This window comes from Hippoglossus stenolepis, chromosome 19 (genome assembly GCF_022539355.2).
Source record: "Hippoglossus stenolepis isolate QCI-W04-F060 chromosome 19, HSTE1.2, whole genome shotgun sequence".
In the NCBI taxonomy this organism is placed as follows: domain Eukaryota; kingdom Metazoa; phylum Chordata; class Actinopteri; order Pleuronectiformes; family Pleuronectidae; genus Hippoglossus; species Hippoglossus stenolepis.
The window spans coordinates 11,098,091-11,114,442 of record NC_061501.1 but is presented as its reverse complement, the minus strand read 5'-3'; the positions used below and the strand labels follow the sequence as shown (position 1 = coordinate 11,114,442).

At 40.1% G+C, this 16,352-nt stretch overlaps 2 protein-coding genes across 3 annotated transcripts; both read right to left on the bottom strand.

Moving 5' to 3' along the window:
• Window positions 1-228: 228 nt before the first annotated feature.
• ube2wb (ubiquitin conjugating enzyme E2 Wb) lies at window positions 229-8,431 on the bottom strand. Of its 2 annotated transcripts, none has more exons than XM_035142236.2 (6): window positions 8,333-8,431; window positions 6,989-7,080; window positions 4,022-4,124; window positions 1,546-1,701; window positions 1,380-1,455; window positions 229-1,288 (listed from the first exon to the last, which is right to left on the bottom strand). In XM_035142236.2, exons 1-6 carry the CDS (start codon window positions 8,372-8,374, stop codon window positions 1,275-1,277), a joined length of 483 nt encoding a protein of 160 aa, XP_034998127.1. In that variant the 5' UTR covers window positions 8,375-8,431; the 3' UTR covers window positions 229-1,274. The 2 variants fall into 2 exon arrangements, with proteins under 2 accessions (XP_034998127.1, XP_034998128.1); XM_035142237.2 differs by lacking the exon at window positions 8,333-8,431 and adding an exon at window positions 8,020-8,323.
• A 2,687-nt stretch (window positions 8,432-11,118) lies between these two features.
• eloca (elongin C paralog a) lies at window positions 11,119-13,409 on the bottom strand. The gene is made up of 4 exons (XM_035142238.2): window positions 13,254-13,409; window positions 12,845-12,872; window positions 12,499-12,642; window positions 11,119-11,600 (listed from the first exon to the last, which is right to left on the bottom strand). Exons 2-4 carry the CDS (start codon window positions 12,846-12,848, stop codon window positions 11,410-11,412), a joined length of 339 nt encoding a protein of 112 aa, XP_034998129.1. The 5' UTR covers window positions 12,849-12,872; window positions 13,254-13,409; the 3' UTR covers window positions 11,119-11,409.
• Between the last annotated feature and the right edge of the window lie 2,943 nt (window positions 13,410-16,352).

The window sequence follows — 16,352 nt, the reverse complement described above, 5'->3', positions numbered from 1 at the left end:
CAAAATATCTGATAGGTATCTTTTTCGAGGTGATCTCTTTAATGAAAAAAGTACCTGAGCCAAAAACTCTGACTAGGGGGAATCAGAAAAGCCTCATTGTTACAACTTCTAGAAAGACTCCTTTTTCGTCATTCATTACCGTTCTGGAGATGAAACGAAAGAAAAATTTTGACTTAAATAACAAATACGAAAAAAATAAGTTTAAACCAAAAAACATACCGACCCATCAAAACACCCCCTTTTTAACGTATCAACAAGTTGAAAAACAGTACAAAAAAGAACTCGAGACATTTAAAATCAAACATTTTGAGAAGATTAAAGCATGAGTTTAAAAAAAAAAAAAAGTATCTACAAATAAAAATGGATCATGCGACAATGGTCTCTCACAGACATTCTTTAAATGGAAGAGAGGCCGCTGCACGTCTTCAAGGCTGGACGAGCGAACGTCACACTGGTGGGGCCCAGTTTTATGTGATGCACGCTGACTGACCGACTGACCGAGTGATCGCGTCGTGGTCGCATTCGTTTTGTTCCTGTACCGACATTCTGTCCAACAGCAGGAAGAAGTGCAACCGGATCTCAGGTTGGAAGATGGAGAGGAAACTCGTGTGAACTCTTGATACAGTGGTTACAAACTAAAACCTTGTCACCTGATAAATATATGGAGGACTGCTTACAGTACAACTGCATGTTGAGAATAATGTTCTAATAGTGCCTTTTCAAACTAGATACTTTCACAGTGCATATAATAATAATATATTTCCCCCAAAAAAACAAAAACCAGATGAAGCATTTCCTTGGGATTATGATGGTCTGATCCCTTCCAGAAAACAATTAGATTTGGATTTCTCTTTGCAGGCCCCAGCATGCATCCATCAGTTATTATTGCACAACACAAGGACCTTTAAAATGCACCCACACGCAAACGAAAAAGTAACAATAATAATCTTAAAACCGGGATTGGAATTTTCTCACTTCAAATCCACCTTGCTTGCTTGCTCGCTCTCTGCATTACTACCTTTTTGCCAAAAACAATCCATCTTGGGTGCATCTAAACTGTCAATTATTTTTATTCTTTATATTACAACCGACTAAAACATGCATCCAACTGCCCGCGTGGGGGGTGGGGGGTGGGAAATGCAGTCAAGAGCCTCGAGAGCATGGTATCCACTGTTCCAGTCTCAGGTCAGAGTTCAAAGACTGAATTATTAAAAAGTGCTTTTACGTAGGTCAGTAGGACTTCTTTCTTCTACGATTATTACAAAGTTTGTACATTAGCATGTATCATCTGTGGAAGAAAAACAAAATTAATTATCACATCAAATTTAATGACATGTCTATCTACTTATGATCGCTGACCAAAAAAAGAAAACACTCACCATGATACCACCATTTTGTCTTCTTTGGATTTTTGTTACACGTTCTTACATAAAATGAATTATCAGGCGGTCGTCTCTGCAGAAAAAGAAACGAGAATTTAAATGTAACATTTAAAAGACATCATTTATCTGTGTATTTATTGCCCCAGATATAACATAACTGTACCTTTTCTTTGCAGCTGGACAACATGCTGATAATGCTAAGACAAACTGATTGCACTGAGAGGGCTGGAGACCAATCTTCCGTTAGAATAGACAGACAGATGTGACCGTTGCTATACACATGCGGGTGGACAGGTACATTCTCTCCTGTGAACATTACCTGCAAACAAAGAAAAACAAAAAGATACGTCACTGAATACATCACAATAATACGGAGGTGAGTTTTTCATTATGGAAAACATGAGATAAGCTGTCTTAATAATTTCATAATTTTGTTGATCATCTTTTCGAGAGAACTAATAGTGGAGATTTTTTCCACTCGTGATGGAAAATAATGACACTTGCTGTATAAACTCAGGCTTAGCCCACTACAGCGACATGGAGCTTTGGGATTAGGGCAGAGGGGCCGGGTAGGGGTGAGAGAGGGGGAAAAAGGGAACGAGTGACTGGGAGAGGAGACGTGCTTAATAAAAAAGGATCAGGGGATATTAGCCATTAAAAGGGTGCAAGACTCAGGGCAACCAGGGAGATACAGTGAGCGTGATGAGAGGAACTCAAGACTGTGGTGCTAAAGTAGAGAGAGGTGAAAGTGTAAAGAGGGTAGTGAAAGATAACAATGGGCTGAGGCCGCCTGGCACCAGACATGGCCTCACAGGAGAGTGCAGGCTTCACTCCACAGGGCAGGAGGGAAGGGGGGGCAGGATGAGTGTTAGAGAGAGGCGCAGAATAAAAAGATGACACTGCACTCAGGACGTCAAGACAAATAAAAGCCCCTTGCTCGCAGAGAGTTTAAATATTTACTATAATGTCTGCTAAACACAAAGTCCAGTGATATTAGCATTAGCTTTGAGCGACCAGGCACAATAGATACTCTAAATTCAGCTTTTAAATCCTATGGTTGTATTAGTTACGGTTATATTTGTATCCATCTCTGTGCTGCTTCATTGCCCTGTGTGCAACACATTTCAACACCCACACCCACTGTAATTTATTTAACAAGAATAAAATCCATTTTGTCTTGTTTAGGGCTGAAATTATTTATGAGTCAACGATAGAAAATGAATGAGCAACTATTTAAGAATCCAAAAATGCACCTTCTGAATATATGTTTTATACGGTGCCCCCAAAGGGTCACACCGAGAAATTTTATGGGGATTACTTTTGTGTTCTCTCGCAATATCTTTTACGTTCTCTCTTACCTCACAATACATACTGTGTTACCTCGCAATCGGGGGAACACAAGCAATAACCATGCGTGTTCACCATGTAAGAAACTACACTGCTCATAGCCATGAAAATACTCCAAACAAAACCTGTTATTAGTCAGGAAGGCATTTGCCGAGAACACCAGTGAAATAGAAAATCTTAACAATTGCAATAAATCACATGACATTGTTGAAAGTTGGTGTGAGAAGAGGCTGTGACGGTTTACACCATTCCAACCAGTCAGCCTACGCAGCGCCGGCTTAACAAAACAAAAGTAAAAATGCACTGGTTGCAGGTTACAGGGCCTTCTATGAAGATATGCCAGCTGTTAATGCAAAAGTTATCAATTGGTGAGGTGGGTTCTTTTCATGACAGTAATAGCATTTGCTAAGGGGGTGGGTGTCTTTCAAAAGACAGCACACATGTTCTCAAAACTGCACATTTGTATAATTTCTAATTACCTCTGCAGCTCCTCAAACAACCAATAATACAGATGTTCCCCTGGGGGCCCCCGAGAGGAGTCCAACAGAGGAGCCCTTTGACAGCCTGTCCTTCCTATTTGGGAGGATAGTGGCTAAGTAGCAGAGTTTATCTAATTGTGTCTACAGAGCCTCATTCTCTATTTTTAGGTGGGAAGGCTCCTGATGAGTGAAACAAGATTGTTGAGTTCAACTAATCCCCTTCAAATGTGGCTTCAGAGGCAGCTCTATACTGGTGTCTGTCAGAGTCAGTGATTCCTGGCTCCAGCGCTTCAACACTGAGATCCAGTCCATTAACAACTGGGAAGCCACTGTGTTGTGATTATAGCAGGAATCCAGACAGCGGATACAGAGGATCATTTACACAGGTCTTCAATTTGCTCTCGTGAATTGTTGCTGCAGCTTTCTTTGGTCTTGTATGATATGACCAGTAAATTACAGCTGCTACTGAGGGATTTATTCAGTTTGCTGACCTAAAGATTCTTCATCATTTACACTTTGAGCATCTTATCATTGAGCTGAATGCTAAAACAGGCAAACTGTAGCAATTTAGCATTGTCGCAGAGTTGTCATTTATAGCTCAGCGAACATTGCATAGCCTCAGGACGGTACAGTACAAAACTGATGGTCAAATCCATCAGGGCTTTCAAGGTCCTTAAGACAAAATGATAAATGAACAGCACTTAAAGGACAAAGCTCTTCACTGAGCTCTTTTAGACACAGACACAGAGACAGACAGACAGACAGACAGACAGACAGAGAGAGAGAGATGGCTGCGAAGCAACTTCTGCTTACCTGAGGTGAATCAAAAGGATATCGACTGCTAAATTTGAAAAGCAACTGAAATTTCTCTCCTTCATACAGTGTGCCAGTAGCTCCCTCCATGTCTACAATCCACCTGAAAGGAAATCACAATATCAAAATGTTAAAACATCTCACTTAATCCCAACAATATACAGATCAGCAAACACTCAGTGACACAGGTGGTGTACAAAAACACAAAAAAAGGTGTAACATTAGTAACAGCGTCATCAGATAAGTATCTGGATTTTTATCAGTTGAAATTAAGTTTCTATTACACACAGTTTTTCACTCTGAAACTTTAAATTACCAAAGCACTCAGAAGTTTAAAAATACAACCCAGGGATCAATCATAAGATTTTATAGTTGTTATTTATTTTTTTCAGAGACAGTTTTAAAGCTGATCTTTTGCCAAATGTTATTTTTCAAGATAATAGAGGCAGTAAAACCAGAGTTATTCATTTCCTTATAGCAAGTTGTTGTGGTTATTTCTTTTAATAGCCCTGCTAGCAACCTGAAATATCTCAACAACAATTGAATGGATACCAGGTATATTCAATGATGGTAAAAGCCTGACTTTTCCTCTAGTGCCAACAGCAGATCATTTACATGCATTTGCATTTACAAATACTTTAATGCAAACTAGCAACTTTCTCATCAGCCTTGGCTGTAGTTTCTGTAACATACTGAGGATCGATTAACATGAAGAATTGATAAGATCGGTTAATAACTTGCTCTACCTTCCATCTCTAACTCTGGGGAAGAATATGGGCGGAACAACTTGAACAGTTCACATGCCCCCTCATTTTCATTAAAATACAACAATACAAATTAATATAAGCTGCCAGCGCTGCAGTAAGTGTGTAATTAACAGTTAGTCTGACTTATTCCGGTGACATTCAATATTCAGCTGGGTTATTACAGTGGATTAGTAATAATGTGATACTCTATTGATCCAGTGGATAAAATCTATTTTCGCTTCTGCAGCCAGGCTACAGAATTGTGCTGACTGAGCTGCGAGGGATTCAGTGTCTTGCTCAGAAAGGCAGACAGTTGCAAATACAAGGGGCTCAATTCGGACAGTCTATTCCTCAATGTGGCCCAAACTCAGGGGTTAGATGTAAATTCGGTGGCAAACCAGCCCAGAGCAGAACATTTATGTGGGATTGCCTGCTCAGGGCAGAAACCTCCGAGGAGAGGGGAAAAAGGAGCAGTGAAGGCAGCATTACAATCTCTGACCTAATTTCTTCCAGGGAGGCAGTGCAGATAGGACACTGAAGAGACTTGTGGCTGTTGTTCAGGTTTATAGCCTCATGACTCTTTCGAATATAGCCCGGGGCACATGATAATTTCGGCCGACATACGAGGTCACTACTTAGCATGTTCAATGGTCGGAGCGTCTGAACGATGCTGTGATTCCCTCCAGGAACACAAAAAGCTTAGAGGGAGCCAGTATCACAGTACATGATGCTGAGTTACACCTGATGCAACCCACGCGGACAGGGACTCCAAGGACACTGCGCTCAACTTGCTCAAATTCCCCAGAGCCTGAAGATTATATGACGTCGTCTCTCTATTGGGCTTTAAAAGCAGCATTTTCCTTGTAATGGTTCACTAATTCCACAATAAAGCCCAACCTTCTGCACTGCACACACGTAAAAGATGTTGTAATCAAATTCCGAGGGACAGTGTACTATATAAACAAAAGATATAATACTAAAAACACACTGTCCCCTTATCAGTGTCACACACACGCGCGTTGTCACCAGCGAGGCCTTTTCCAGTGTTTGGATAAAGGTTAGCTTGAATGTCAAGCAGGAACACACTATTTGTATCTTACTGCACTGGGAGTTGCGTGATTTAAAAAAACAAAAAAACAATACAACTGTCAATCACTAAGAGTGAAAGCCAACCCAAGGCAGTGGAGTCATTTCGACCTCTGAGTTGGGACATATAGGCACACCCATGCATACCATCACAAACCTGGAGTGCAGAAGCCAGCAGAACTGGTTGGGAGACTTGTCAGATACGTCACAACACACAACATTCAGTCACTCTGACCAGGTCATTGTTAACCAATGAGGGAGACGTCAACATCATGGAAATTCCATTGTTACAAGGCTGCCTGAAACTAAACACAAGCACTGAGATGTGTGATGCTACAAGACAGGGCGGGATGATGTGGCTACAAATTATGTCAAGAAGATCAAAATGATCAGTTGATATTGATAATTATCAAGATAAATGTCACATTATTAATTATTTTGAAGTTTAAAGACTGATTGTAGATCCTGAGTGAAGGTTGTGGTTTTAAACTCTTGAGCAGAGAATGACAAATACATGACAAACAGAGAAACATCAACAAATCTGAGGTAGATCAATAATGTGTTACACCTCCTCACTGTGATTATACATTGCATTATTAAAACCTATTGATATTACTTTTATAATATACAAAGGAGTAACCTTAAATGTAAAATTGAATGAAAGACAATCGAACGTCTTGATTCAATTCACAGGTTATCAGATATCATTTACAGATATCTACTGCTTATTAGACACAATTTGAGTCCCACTGCAGGAGTATTCATGGGAACGCCCAAGACACCCAGACAGAAAGGTCAGCTGAGCAGCCTCTGCTCCTTGCCACTCTAACCAAAGTCCTGCATGCCAACCACTAAATATTTTATAAGGACGATTAGTGACACTGTGCATTAGAGACACTCTGCTGAGGGGGCCAGTGCTGCCAGTCGCTCGAATGATCCCGATTTCTCCTCACCAGTCGCTGCACTCTTAATACCACTGCTATTGCAACAGTTACCTTTGACGCTCTTGTTCTCTGACGGTGATGAAACAGGCCACATGGGAAATGTGTGTTTATTCATAGATGCAAACCTTCTCCAGTGTCTACTACAGGTGTGGATGACGGTTGACAATCATATCAAAATAAAAAACACTTACTGTGTGATGGTGTTCTGTACACTTTTCTCGTTGAGCGTCATCCCAGGGGGTGGATCATTTTGCAGGGCTAATAATTCCTTTTGTAGCCTTTTCTGTTGGAGAAAACATGTTTGGGTTTTCTTATATAAAACATAAGAAAAAAACAGCAAGGGCAAATATGTATATATATTATATAAATATAACATATAGAAAAATCCAGCTCATATGTTATTTTAGAAACATAATCAAATACAACCACAGCAAAATTAAAATGAATACCATTATATATTATATCACAAAATATTGTATACTATTGTGAATTTACACCTAGAACTTTATAAAATCCTACTATAAATATTATACAGCTATTTAGTAAACTACAGTGAGTTTATTCATACCATATATCTATTTCATTGTTCAATTTTTATTATATGAAATATATATTATTAATTTGGTAAAAATATCTGTATGTAATCTATACTCCCTACATGCACAAATACAGTTTATACATCCAATCATTCTGTGCCACTGCACTTTACTCAAGTACATTTCGATACAAACAGTGAAAGGTGTACTTTATAAACATATTCTGTATTTTTATTCGCTTTTAACATCATTCTATTGTTTCTTCTACTCTTGTGTCTGCCTCATTCTGATCGTTTGCTGCTGGAACACGTGAATTTGCCCCGCGTGGGATCAATGAAGTTTGATCTCATCTTAAATTAGGGGTTTGAAAGGCAAAGAGCTGCCGTAAAGCTGAACGTCACAGCTAAGCTCCACCCTGCCTGATTTCACGTCTTTCCCTTGTATGTGAAACAAACGCCTTTTGACCCAGGAAACTACACGTTTAAAAAATAAACAACAAACTACACACATCCGTCATGAAACCGTTTTTTAAGAGCTTTACGGAAGAGGAGACTGTTCGGATGCACCTGCTCGGCTCCAGGAGGCTCAATCTGCGCACTGTGTCGTTAGCTAGCTAACGTCCGCTAAACGGCACCACAACAAATCCAGTTAATTAAAACTCATATAAAACACATGACATCAGTTACCACCGGCGTGTGACTGCGAGGTAGACCACGCAACATGTCTGTCTACACAACTCGACGCCGCTCTCCGGGAAGCTGCGTGTCAGCCTGGACTCGGGGCTGTTGGTGATGATGGGCTAGTTGTGTTGCTAGCTCCGGAGCTCAGCGCTAAACCTGAGCGCTTTCAGCCCGAAATGTCACCGCTTCGGCCTCGATGTCACCGCCGCCTCGGAGGGACGCGCGTCCACGGGCGAACCGGGGAGTGAAGCGGCGGTGGAGCCCGAGGTGACGCTGAGCTAAATCGTTAATATGCGATCGCTGTCAATTGCATTCTTACCTGCATCGACGCCATGATGGAAACCCCCCCTCCTCCCCGCATCAGCGCAGAGTGGAGGGTTGTACGTCACGCGGTCACGTGACGGGACGAGTTGTTTTCGACGGAAGGAAAACAAACCATTGAGAACACGAGCGTCAGGACCAGCTCTCAGCTTGTTTCCATTATTCAACTGTTCACCTTAAACACATCCGAGTTTAACCATCGGTGAGATTAAACAGGTCAGTGGGGGAGGGTCGGTGACCTCTGCCCGAGGAGAGATGACCTGCCCTTCCTCTCAGATTCTACCATTTTAAATAGTCCTTCTTTGATTTTGGATTCTATATTTAAAATCAAAAGGAAGTTAATAAAAATACAATAAACATAAAAAATAGAAATACTATGTACAATGTAAACAGAAGAAGTACTGCATAACAGTATTGCACATATCCATATAAATCGAAAAATCAAAGAAAGACTTTTGCACACATTGTTTATTACATATTACAAACATTTTATACAAATTGCACATGCAGTTACACAACTTGTATCTTTATGTTGCACATTTATAATATTGCATGGAGTATTTCTACATTGTATCTTATTTATTCTAGATTCTGTTTCTTTCATATTATTAATGTTATTTATATTTCCTATATTGCGCTGCAACTGCCTTGTACTGCTGTGTCAATTTGGATTTCTTAAATATTTTCTTTAATTTAAATTACACTATTAAACCTATCATCCTTTTCATCATAACATCTCTGACATTTGTGTAGTTACGTGTTTTCTTGGTTCCAACTACAGCTCAGTTGAATCAAAATATAACAAAGCTGTATTCTTCAACATAAAAGTATCACGTTATAACTCAAACCCTTTTCATTCCATCTTCACATTAAATGACAAACAGGAAGTATATTCATTTATCTGTGTCAGCAGAGTTTAGAACGTTCTGTGACCACTGTAAGTGATATGTGATATGAGCTTGCACCTGATATGCCCGACACATTAGCCAGATAATAGCTCAAAACAGGCCCCTCACCTTCACTGGAAAGGCATTGTGGTACCACACAGTAATGCAACCTCTTAGAAAGACTACACTATAGGCCATTCACTGTATATTTGTATATTCATAGCAACAGCATTTGTTTGAAATGATAAGATCATGCTTGGGCTTGCATTTGCCTAATTTGAATGGTCATATAATTATTTTCACTTTCTCTTGTGCTATTCAGAAAACAGCACATGTGAAATCATCATGGTATTCTCGAACATGTAACATTAACCCCCCATTAGGCCTAAATACAGTTTATTTTAAGTCACAACACCCACATCATTGACTTCCACTTTGTACTCTTAGAAAAATCCGACACGTCTTTTTACAAATTGACTCAACAGTTCAAGGGAGCAGTGCAAACAAACAAATCCTCCCACGCATGTGTTTTATATAGACAACCTTGGAACGGAATAGACAAGGGCATTATCATGTCTGATGCTGGTTGAAGGCACCGAAAGAAGTCAAGTCTTGTTCATCTTGTGCAAAATTGAGACTCATATTGTTCTAAATAGTTCATATGGGAGAACTACAGTTAATTTAAACATGCAAAGATATAGACAACCAGAATATGGCTGACACTTGTGACTGATGTTACCAGGCTCCTTGAAGTATCACTCATATGTTGGTCATGTCTAACACTGGGGGCGTGCTGGAAATCATTGGAATCGTGTGCTTGACTCATTTCAGAAGTATTATGTCCACTAATCAAACTATCCCAACTGATTGAATATTTGATTCATCAAAGGTGTGTAATGGAAATTTACTTAATAACTACTTACTTTACCCAATAACTACTTAGTTTATGCTCACAGCAGACATTTCCATAAGAAAAAGCTCGACATAAACCTTATGCATATAGCATATACACCCACTGTCTAGCATGTGACCCCATTGTCTAAACATGTGCTGCAGAAGTTGATCCTGAGGTCACTTGAATGCTATAGTGACCTTTGCTGCAGTCTGGTTGAAATGTGCTTGTGCTTTGTTCAAAGAACTCAGCTGACTGACAAGCCCCTTACCACACATAACCCTATTTCCTCTCCAACACAGAAAGGATGCAGCCTATAAATAACGCTTATAAAGACTATATGTCGTGACAGCATCCACCTTGCCTGTGTGATCCTTTCTGCAGAAAGCTTTTGCAAATAAACTTACAAAGACAACTTGTCTCAGAACCTCGGTTATTGACCAATTTCCACCACTGGTGGTAAACTATTCAAATCAGTTCCCGATTTGCTCAGTTTGGTTGGTGGCCACCTAGAACTCGGGACCTGATGCGGCCGCGGGGCAGGGCGGTCGGGACCGGGCGAAACGGATCCGTGTTGGGTGCATTTTGTGCACAATCAAAAATGCCCCGTATTCATTTCCTTCGTTATTTCATGCATGAGTGTTTCTTTGCCATATGTTTGAAATAAATGTATTTTATCATTTAATATGCGAAGTATTGATTAAATATCTTGTTTTTGATTACAAAACATTATTTTCCTTGTTCCTTTCTTATTTTATATACAAACGTAAACTTTGTATTTATACATCACTTTTACACACATTCTAGCCTTATAAATTACCACATTATATATTATCTCTGACACATCCCTATCAGAACATTGTTTTTTTAGGCTGTCATGTTTCATTTGAGTAAAACCACATTACTCAATTAAAGTATGAAGGAACTTTTTTGCAAAAGTGGTATTTAAGTATTCAAGTGTTCTTCCTATGGAACCAGGTACAGAAGTAAGAACTAACACAGATCTCACCAAACGGGTCTTTTATTAAGATGGAGGTGAACAAAGATTTTTGGGGCAGGAGTCACATTTATCACATTCTTGAGGAAGGGGTGCAGCCTGTCATATCCTTTTATTTTATTAAAACAAAATTCTTTAATACTAATAAAATTCAAACAGAAAGCCAGGTGCAAAAAAGAACAACAACGTCTCGTGGTTTTATATACTCATTCATGTTTCATATGATGTACATGGCAAAACAAGTTAAATATTTAAAAAAATCCAAAAATGTTTCAAGCTTCTACATGATCACTGAAACTTTAGCAATCCAAAAAGTTTGCAGCCATGAGCAGTTCCAGTGCGATCTCCGGGGCGATGGGGAATTCAGGGATTTCTGTGGAGCTGTTGGTGTAACGGACCTTGTAGGTGAAATACATGCACACCTTGGACAAGACATGGGACGGAATCTCCCTGAAGTTCACCTCATTGGTTTCATTCTCAGCAAACTGACCTGCAGATGGAGGGTTACAGAAGGTGTCATGAGAAGAAAGGGAAAAAAAAAAAACACAGACAATGTTTTAAAAATCATACAATTGATGAAATACACATTTGTATAACCTGTCTGGGAAGTAGCTATTTAAACTGAATAATTCTGCAAGATACTTCCTACTAACATAAGACCATTGCAGGCATCAGCAAAACACCGGAAACAATCCTATATTTCCTTGTTTCACAGTGCCACCAGCTGGACAGGCAAAATGAAACACCTATACAGTCATTATGATCTGAAACCATGGCCGACCCAACCTCTTACAAGTCTCAATCTAAATCAAGTTAGCATGCACAGAAACTCCACTGTACACGTTAGACTTTTTAAAGCATGAAAACACGTTATAGTGAAGTGTCCAATTATTTTTGAACCACTTAAATCTGGGCACCATGTTTAAGGGGCTGCATCTACCAGATCTATATTGACTCTAAACCAATCTAATTAATGCAGGTTCTTGGCACCTTAAAGCATTATCCATTATCATATTAAACAATGCTCAGAGCCTGAACCCTGCTAGTGTTGACTGCATCTAAGCAGCACAGATGACGATAATGCTGCATGCTCTACGAAAAGTGAACCTGCCGCCTTCTCACTAAAATCATGTTGAATGAGAACATTTAAGCGGTCAAACTCGTGACAAGTGTTGCTGCACTGGATGCGACAAAGGACGACTAGATGTGCTGAAAACTGGCACATTTTGGGGGGTTACTTAGTACACATAAAAAAAATCCCAAATGATAAGATTCCCTGTGAATTAACGTTACAAATAAATGATTACATTTACAAGACAGTTGATCCACTTTCACATCACATGAATAGGTGTACTATTTATGTTTAAACCTGATGTCCCAATCCTCACCTGGCCCACTCAACATGGCTTTGATAGTCCCAGATGTCAAGGCATGTTCTCGTTTCACTATGAACTCGTGGCCATCTGAGGAGATCAGCTTCACATACATGGCGTCTGGCCCCTCACAGCCACCATAGGTTCTCTCTTCACCGTCTGTGAAGCAACAGAGACACAATATTGAACAGGTGCGAGCAAGACGCCTCAGTGTCACACACACACAGTTGTTAAAGAGACACATTTAGCAAATGACACATGTGATACTGAGCGATGGTGATGTGATCAGACATTTGATAAACTGGCAATCTAATTATAATTTTCTCAGAAGGTGCAAGATAAAATGACGTCAATCACTCACCCATCTTGTTCCTGGATTTATGTCAATCCTGAAAATGAACAGAGGAAAATTACAAACCTTATTATCATCGAGGGCCATCAAGTATCTTGTGATTATTAACGTTACGCCAGATCGAGCAATTAGCTGGCCTAAATGAAGCTGTAGTTGAAATAAACATATCTAGGCATACATTAAGCTGTATTACTCAAATCAGACTACGACTGGGGTCATTTGATCCAGTGTCCGAGCGGTTTTAGATTATTTTGCAGCCGTCGGCGTTAGCTTGCGTTGGCTAGCAAGCTAACGCCGTGCTAAACTATCGATGTTTTTTCTTTTGTCCGCTTTTCAGTGTTTACACCTCAACACACAAAGAGAACGACACACACAGACACACAACAACGTGTAAGCGAATCGTAACATCGTCTCTTACCACTCTGTTGAAGAATCTGGAGCGGAGATTGCTTTTCAGCTAAAGTTAGCCACCAGTCTATTGACACCCGGAACCGGTTTGTATGAACACCCCCGTTCCGCAGTGAATGTCTTCCGTGGAATTCCTCTCGCAGTGAGAACCGTTCCTCCTCACATTGGTTATATATTCAATTTTGTGCATGTGCGACAAAAACTGCGGGAGGAGTAGCGGGACGAAATTTATGGCAGAAGAATTAAGAATAATAATAAGTATAGGGAATAATAATATATGTGCATGCATTAAAAATAATTAAAATTAAATGTCAGTGTTGACATAAAAATCAAGTTTGATGCTTTAAGTTTTCAGGGACGCTAAAGGTTTTCCTAAAAAGAAAAAAAAAGATTTAGATTTAGATTTAGATTTAGATTTGGATTTGATTTGATTTGATTTGATATTAATCAACAAAACAAAACAAAAAAGTAAACAGCAAAGTAGGTGGAGCTTTTGAAACATTTACCCCCCTGCTGCCCAACATAGGTATCACTATATATTAAAGGGGGCAAATGTGTATTTTTTATGTTTATAAATAGTTGAGGTAACTTGTTAAATTCTTGTTGTAACTTGTCAAATACACTAGTTTATGGACCATTTTTAGAGATGATATTGTCCTATTAAGCCTGTAGGGGGCGTATTTGCTCCTGGTTCACTTTCCAGACTGTCACTTCTGCCTGTGATGAGTGAAAGCAGGTGCTGATTGGACATGACAGAGACTTTGTGAAGGCCCATAAATCTGGATTCAAGAGAGAATGAAACACACACACACACACACACACACACACAGTAGTCTCTGCACCATCTTAAGTTAATCAATCCCGCATGTGAGCATTATTTTTATCTCAAAACTTTGAAAGGACATGTTGTGATAGTTGCCTCGCAGTGACAACCGGAAGACTCACATTTTCTAAATTAGAATTAAGTTTGTTTTTCGATAACTTCTCCTCTACCTGGTAAAGGGGCGTCGTTCACAGCTCAGACCGTTGAGAAGAGGGCACACGCTGTAGTCACGGTCAGGTTCAGTTCTTTCATGTAGGAAAAGTGATGACTGTTGAAATGTGAGGCCACCAAATTGACGCGGCGATATCTGAGCTGTGACACACAGAGCCGATTACTGAGCGTGCCTATAAATTGTGCCGTTTGACCCGGAGGTGCTCTCTGAAGGACTCTCATGCTCCTCATGGAAAATTGTTGTGGTTTTTTTTGTGCCATTTTCTCCCCTTCACGCTGTTGCTCATTCACACAGAGGTGTCAGGCATCCACCGCTGACTCACAGGTGGGACACAGGACACAGTTTTGTTTCAGACTTGTGCAAAGGTGACATCTGACTGTTTCTCTTCCGGTAATACCGAGTTTAGCACTGGTGCCAGTTGGGTTTCCAGAAAGTTCCTGTACAGCCTCCTGCCTGTGTTGCCTGTTGACACCCTCACACACACACACACACACACACACACACACACACACACACACACACACACACACACACACACACACACACTCTCACACACACACCCAACCAAAAACAATCACTGACCTTCCAGTCCCCCATTACACCATTAGTGCTCATGATCAGAGCAGGCGGGTGACGGCAGACGCTTTGATGTTCCTCTGATACGACCCACCCCGCTGCAGCTGCTCTCAGCTCTATTTTGGGGAGGCTGCTGTGGGCCCTTAGAACGAGGCTTCCTTAACACACATGCACACACGCACACTCAATATATGCAAACAAACTCGTTGTGCCAAGTGATATCATCCCCCCCTTAAACACATTGATTGTACACTTTCTCAGACCTCACTTTCTTGCACTCACACACACAACACAGAGTCGTATCTACATGTCTTGCATTGACTTACTTTGATTTCCGGGAGACTCTAACATTAACCATAGTTAGAAATTGCCTAACCCTAATCTTAGCCCAACCCTAACCTGAACCTAACTTTAACCTAACCCTAACCCTAACCCTAACCTGAACCTAAACTTAGCCTGAACCTGAACCTAACCTTAAAATGTTCACATTGGAATTTAAGGATTTTCCTTATGGGGACTTATTTTCTGTCTCCAAGGAAGACAAGTCCCCATAATGTCAACTGTGTAAACAGACTCTGGTCTCTACTATAGGAGTAATACACTCAATCTTGATCATTTTTAATGGAACTAAGTGTTTGTGTTTGTTTGGCATCTTATGCGTTCACATGTGCTGCACTCTTTACATTTACATTCTATATGTGCAAGCACAGTTGTGTTTACTTGGTTCAAACATGCTTTATGCATCCAGTCAATATCTTACATTTCATCATTAAACATAAATAGTTCTGTAAAGGTGTGGCACGATTTGGTCTGTTAAGTAGACCATGTCCCACAATAACTCCACCAGCAGATATCCACTTCCTAAGCACCAGTTTCGATACCAGACCCGGTCAAATGTCAACACACAGGATCATGTGTGATTAGTACAATGGCTTTGTCAGAAAGGCCCTGAGTGAAACCAGGTCACAGTTTTAGTCATGATAGGGAGAGATGGGGGAGGAATTTCTTTCGGCATTTCTCCTCTGAAAAGAGGGTAAGGCTTGTCACAATCAATCCGAGGGTATTGTCCCTTCTGCCTGCAGCGAGTTCCGGCGCCCTGCGATTCCTATGTCGACTCATCACATGTCACAAAGGACTCTGGTGAAATAATGATATGTCACGTCATGTAAAATAAATATCAATTTCCAATGATGTTAAAGTAAACCAAAATGTATTTGGTCAATGTGGCCGCCTCAACAAGACAATTAGCATGGCTACTACAAGAACAACAACGTATCAATATTATGATCATAAACATGATCGTGAACATTGAACATCTGAAAAGTTCTTGATACGTTTTTTTATTCACAAAAGAATAATATTTCTTGACCTTACTCTACATAAAAAATGCTTCAAATGGAATAAGAGACATTGAAATGGATTTGACATTCTTTCACTTTAATAGCTTGAGGCTAATTGTCTGAACAGTGTTGACTCAAACTTTCATCATAATTCACATGTCACCAGATATGCAGGACACGAAAAGTCCCGTGTATAAA